At 37.7% G+C, this 6,864-nt stretch overlaps 1 protein-coding gene across 6 annotated transcripts in view; it reads left to right on the forward strand.

Moving 5' to 3' along the window:
- Window positions 1–2,307, forward strand: part of LOC118379641 (glutamate receptor 2) — a 62,548-nt gene extending 60,241 nt beyond the window's left edge. For 4 of the 6 annotated variants that reach the window (XM_035766670.2, XM_052511335.1, XM_052511342.1 and 1 more), the window contains exon 16: window positions 270–2,307. In XM_035766670.2, coding sequence (XP_035622563.2) covers window positions 270–475 — 206 coding nt within the window. In that variant the 3' untranslated portion in view covers window positions 476–2,307. The remainder of the gene's footprint in view (window positions 1–269) is intronic. The other 2 variants (XM_035766682.2, XM_052511357.1) reach the window with 1 other exon arrangement.
- The last annotated feature ends 4,557 nt before the right edge of the window (window positions 2,308–6,864 follow it).

Raw genomic sequence — 6,864 nt, forward strand, 5'->3', positions numbered from 1 at the left:
TTGTCATAGCCATGGAAATCAGTCATATTTGGTTCGCATCTGCATTCTCATATTTGTACATTTAAAATTTTAAGTTTACTAGGTTGGAAGGGCTGTCTGGAACTAACCTGGTTTTATTGTGTGTGTCTGCACGTGTGCTGGGAACCGTGTCTGCGTGTGTGTTGCTTGTATGTGTATATGTGTGTGTTGCTTGTGTGTGTGTACGCATGTGTGTGTATGTGTGATGGCTTGTGTGTGTATGTTTGCACATGTGTGGGTGTGTGTGTTAGGTGACCTTCACAGACGCGATGAGGAGCAAAGCGAGGCTGTCTATAACGGGGAGTACTGGGGAGAACGGCCGTGTGATGACTCCAGAGTTTCCGAAAGCAGTGCATGCAGTACCTTACGTGAGACCTGGCATGGGAATGAACGTCAGCTTGACAGATCTCTCCTGATCGATAAGAACCTTTCGAGTGCCTTACACTGGTTTCAATAGAACAGTTTTTGTCTTTTCCCCCGCCCCTCTTTCTTCGCACTTTCTTTTTCTTGGTCTTCGTTGAATGGTTCGAGGGTCCTCACATTATGGTGGCATGAAGACATGTCTTTCTTTTCGCTCTTTATTTCTCACTAAACAAAATACTCTCCCTCTCGATGGAATTTAATCTCGGGAATAAAAAGGGAGGTTGTTTTTTTGTAAACCGGTGACATCATCATTTACTATCTCTATCTGAGTTTTAGGAGGCTTTATTGACTGTAACAGCTGCTAATGGGAGGTCTGTCATCTCAACTGGGGGGGAGTTATTGTTTCTGTAGCCTCCACCGCCAACCCCGAGATCCTTCAAGCATACTTGACTTAATTTGCATTGAGATGTGAAATGTCTTTTTCTATAGAAAATGTAAGAAAAACTATATGGAAAAAATATTTGTATGTATTTTCACAAAATGGCTTTTAAATAATCCTGCTTACATACTGGTTGAATATAAATATATTAATGTGTGAGTGTAGTGAAATAACAATAGCTTAACATCTTGTAGTTCCATATTTAAAAGCCCAATATGTTGCTAATGGGGTTGAAATGTTTAAATCATGTAATTTATTACTATTGTAAACTTTCCTGTAAATCTTATTCTTTAATATTTGCTGTTGATATAAAATACTTAGCAATGCTTGACATTTAAAATCAATAATTTACCTATGCCTTTTACTTGTTCAAGTGGGTGGCACAATTATGTATTTTTTTGAATGTTATTTGATTGTTTTGAAGTATTTTGCTGTTTGTATTTCTTTCTGTCAAGGACCAGGGTAGCAGTCCAGTCCATGACATCCCACTCTATTGTATTATATGTTTTGCTGTGAGAGGAAAAGAAACATACACAATGGTCAAAATGGCCGTTTAAAAATGCCAAATAGGTAAAGAGTGCCAAAATGTAGTGCCAGTAGGTATGAATATAGTCCTAATATAATCAGTCACTGTCATCCAAGCGAATGTAGTCAATACATTCTGTACGTTTTGTAACAGTTTTATGGCTAAGACATTTTGTACAGTTCTACAGCTAAGACAGTGATATTTCAACAGCTTTTTTTTCTCTTCAGCTTTCAAGTTAACTCCACATACTTTGTATTAGCCTGAGTGTAAAATAGCACTAGTTGCATGTCATTGCCTCAATTACATATTATTTCATTTAACTTTGCTTTTAAAATGTTGACTATATGCGTTTCCATTTTAATGTTGAAGTTGTGAGACTAAATGTTTGAGACTGGAAATAGGACACTAGACATAATATATATATATATATTTTATATTTTATATGACAAGTATAAATAATACCTTCTAAAATTGTACAACCCTTCACTAATTATTATTATTTAATTTTTTTACAATTACATGCAGTACTTATTAAAGCGGATCATTTGGCGGTGACAGATTTTCAATATCAGTTATTTTGTAGGATACGTTTCCAAGGAAACGTTACATTTTTGGATACAACACAACCCCCAGAAGCTTTTTTTAGGTAGGAGCTTTGAAACAGCTTTTACAGACACACACCTCTGATTTAGGCAAACACAGACAGTTTCAGAAAGCCCAATGTTACTTTTGCATTTGAATAACCTGATCTAACACGCGATAACCTCCTCTCACATATGTGAAGGGAGCAATGTACTATTGGTATCACTGTTGATTTTTTTTGTGGTGAACAATACAACAGTATGTTATCTAATCAACCTCATCATCACATATCCAGACTATTCTCACTGACATTTTGTATATGGAATGTGTGCTAACTTGTTTATCTTTGGGACTCTTTCTAAATAAAAAGTGGCTAATCTCTTGTTATCATTCTGGGTGTTGTATCTTAACTTTACCACACTGTCTTCTTGGTGTCTTTTAAACGTCTGCTTCTGTCAAGACCATCTGAAACAGTTTATTCACCAGCATCTCAAATGCTTACATACTAACAAAGTATTCCCTGAAAGAGTTAATTGCAGTTTAAGCATTTCAAATGATCAACGACTTCAGTAATCACATGTTTTTGTCAGAGATGAATACATTCATTTAGGATGCCAGAATGTTAATTGCTAAATTGCATTTTAACGATATAAGTCAAGCGTGCCGATAACGTCACTATTTTAGCCTTTTTGATGAAATACAGCCTAGTCATCTCTTCCATTGTAAAAATGATATCTCATGGATGAGCCTCAATGGGGTCAGTCGGTCCATTACGAAGTGGAAAACGCCTTAGTGATAAAGAAACTGCGAGAGGAGACAGTCAGCCCTCTGTTTAGTGTTAATGAATTTCACACATCTCCATGAGAACGACAGGCTGCCCGCTGGTCTTCGGAGATAACCTCCCTATCCCTTCTTCCCATCCAGGCCATATGTTCCTCAGCAAATTCTTGAGACATTAATGTTCCATTAAACCACAGAGTTAATTACATAATATTAAAATCATGTAGCATCTCTCAGCCTCCATTTAAAGGTGATTAATATCATTTGGACTGTGTGCCCAGAGATTGACAACACATCGTGTCAAATGTAATATTTACAGTTCATATTTTGACTAACTGGATATCAGTGAGCTAGAACTCGAGCTAATATCATGCTGCATAAACACATGCCACAATGTGCTATTATTACAGTCTCCTTAATGGAACTCAAATGTTATAAATGTTTGTTGCACATGATGATCTTATGATTTTAGGTTGAGGTAATCAAATCAAATTGTATTTGTCACATGCGCGGAATACAACAATACAGTGAAATACTTACTTACAAGCCCTTAACCAACAATGCAGTTTTAAGAAAATAAGTGTTAAGTAAAAAAATTAATAATAATAGATAAGTAAAAAATACAAAATAAAAGTAACAAATAATTAAACAGGAGCAGTAAAATAACAATAGCAAGGTTAAGGTACAGAGTCAGTGTGCGGGGGCACCGGTTAGTCGAGGTAATATGTACATGTAGGTAAACTTAAAGTAACTATGCATAGATAATAAACATAGAGTAGCAGCAGTGTAAAAGAGTGGTCTGGATTAGCCCTTTGATTAGCTGTTCAGGAGTCTTATGGCTTGGGGGTAGAAGCTGTTTTAAGAAGCCTTTTGGACCTAGACTTGGCGCTCCGGTACCGCTTGCCGTGCGGTAGCAGAGAGAAATGTAACCCATTTCATCAACACACTGATATAATCACAATAGCTCCTGCATGAAAAAGGCTTGATGGAAATTGAGTATATTTTTACTAAAAAAGTTAAATGTTGGCTAAAAGGCAAATACAATATTGGCAGCCGAGTGGTTACGGCGATGTACTAGAAATCCATTGGGATCTTCATGCGCAGGTTCGAATCCGGCTGACAACGTATTTATATTTTGTTGACCCCTCCCTAGGTGAAAGTTTGGAGGCAGGTAACCAGGTGGGTAGGAGCATTGGGCCAGTAACCGAAAGGTTGCTGGATCAAATCCCGAGCTGACAAGGTAAAACTATGTCATTCCGCCCCTGAGCAAGGCAGTTAACCCACTGTTCCCCGGGTGCCGATGACGTGGATATTGATTAAGGCAGCCTTCCCGCACCTCTCTGATTCAGAGGGTTTGGGTTAAATGCGGAAGACACCTTTCAGTTGAATGCATTCAGTTTTACAACTGACTACATATCCCCTTTCCTTAATATGAGCAGTTTGACATGTCAGACTCAACCTAGGAGGTTTCTTAAGAAGAAATGCTCATATGTTTCAAATCAAATCAAATTTTATTGGTCACATACACATGGTTAGCAGATGTTATTGCTAGTGTAGCGAAATGCTTGTGCTTCTAGTTCCGACAGTGCAGCAGTATAATCTAGTAATCTAACAATTCCACAACAACTACCTATTACACACAAATCTAAGTAAAGGGATGGAATAAGAATATGTACATATAAATATATGGATGAGCAATTACCGAGTAGCATAGGTAAGATGCAATAGATGGTATACAATACAGTATATACATATGAGATGAGTAATGCAAGATATGTAAACATAATTATTGAATTGGCATTAATAAAGTGACTAGTGATCCATTTGTTAGAAGGGCCAATGATTTCAAGTCTGTATGTAGGCAGCATCCTCTCTGTGTTAGTAATGGCTGTTTAACGGTCTGATGGCATTGAGATAGAAGCAATTTTTCAGTCTCTTGGTCCCAGCTTTGATGCACCTGTACTGACCTCGCTTTCTGGATGGTAGCGGGGTGAACAGGCAGTGTGGTTGTTGTCCTTGATGATCTTTTTGGCCTTCAAGATTTCTATATCATTTTAGTTACAGTAGTCACTGTACTTTATGTTTCCCATTTCCTGGCTTGATGTATGTACGATGTCTTTCAGTTGGTATGAAATAAAGGAAGATAAATAGCTGGAGGCAAAACAGCTGTAGTCAAAGGCGACTTCTGCATGGCTTGCTACAGTCATTAATGTTATTTTTTACGAACTCACAAACACATCTTTTTCCCCTCACATCTCAACACCCTTTCAACTTGGCTTGAAAAACACTGAAGGTTGACTATTTGAAAGTGAAACAACTTTTTCCAGTTTCCCTCAACTCCTTCAGACTAATTATCAACATAATCATTATACCATCTAAGAGGTGCCCCCATCAATCCACTAATCTCCACAACAACCTTTGTGTAATCAAGAGTGTTTATGGTCCATTGGCTAAGCCAATCACAGCGTGATTTTTGCTTTACCGAAATGAATGTTCATCCATGTGAGTGATCAGACGGTGATGAGATATCCCCTTCCTCCAGGTTCCCAGATTGCTAGCTGTCAATGTATGCATTGATAAAATCCTCCCCCGGCAGTGAGTAATGATGACAAGGTACACAGGGCCTGAATCTGCCAGCTCACATAGGAGTCGTCAATATCACAGCCAGCGTTTCATCTTATATATATATATATATACTGTACTGTATGTAGCATGAGTTAGCTATGTAGCTAGCTACATAGATAACTACAACTACTTGCAGTAGCTAACTACAATACATAGCTATCTGAAGCCAGAGATAATTGAATACAATTACTCTATTGTAATTGTATTAATGCTCATTGTGTATGTTGCCCATGCATCGTCAATGGTCCGTGCGGTGCATTCTGGTTGATTCAGGGACAAGAAAAGCTCGCCTTCAAGGAGTGAGTGGGAATCAAATGGGTGCAAGCTCAAAAACCCAACATTAGCATGAATTTAATCAACAAGAAGTAGAACATTACATATCTTTTCTGAGATGTGAGATAGCCAACTTGTTCTCTGTAATATTGTATAGCTTTGGAAACCTAACATTACATACTTTACAGGAAAATAGGCAGGTTATTCGACTCATACTCTGACCTTGAGAAGGGATTGTGTTACAATTATCTTAGCAACTGCATGATGCAGCATGATAACATGAACGCGATTGGTCGACAGTCTGCTGGGTGAGGCGTTATTTCCTATCTCCTCATTTCTCTAATATCTCTGCTAAAGCCACATCCAGTAGCTACCTACATTCAGTATTTAGCTACTGTAGTTAACTCGAAGAATATGACAGAAAGAATTATTAGAAATGGCCACATGGCTTCAAACACTGAAAAACACAAATATTGTATCACATATTCTGGTGTCATCATCTTGATCCTTTGAGGCCCTCTAATCAATGGTTCTCATTGATAGGCAGCTAGGGCAATACATTTTGACTACATGGTTTGGCACTTGTGTTAGATTAGTGTCCACAGAGGGTAACCCTGTCAAAAGCCAATCCAAACTAAGCTACTGTTGAAATAACAGGTCAATGATCTTTGCAATTAGTCCTTCAAAGATTTTGCTGGACTGGGGGATACATTTGTCAGTCCAAGCACGGATCATCATTTGTTCAATTACATAACATGGACTTGTATGATTGGGATGTTCTAAAACATGTGGACAGCTATGGTTATTTGCCAATCAAGTAATACTATATATTGTAGTACAATGTTTAATTAATCCATTATTGTTTGAATGCCATGCTTTGTATTCTAACAGAACAGTAAATCTCAAGAATGTATGCATGCAAGCTGATAAAATCTAATCAAACCAACTGTTATTTGTCACATGAGCTTACTTACAAGCCCTTAACCAACAATGCAGAAAGTAAAGTAAGTAAGAAAATATTTGCTATTTAAAAAAAAAGAACACTATAAAATAACAATAACTTGGCTATATACAGGGCGTACTGGTACAGAGTCAATGTGCGGGGGTACAGGTTATTCGAGGTAATTGAGGTAATATGTAGATGTAGGTAGGGGGGTATAGATAATAAACAGAGAGTAGCAGCAGCATAAAAAGGGGGTCAGTAGAAATAGTCCAGGTAGCCATTTGATTAACTGTTCAGCAGTCTTATGGCTTGGAG

This window comes from Oncorhynchus keta, chromosome 4, assembly GCF_023373465.1.
Source record: "Oncorhynchus keta strain PuntledgeMale-10-30-2019 chromosome 4, Oket_V2, whole genome shotgun sequence".
Lineage (NCBI taxonomy): Eukaryota > Metazoa > Chordata > Actinopteri > Salmoniformes > Salmonidae > Oncorhynchus > Oncorhynchus keta.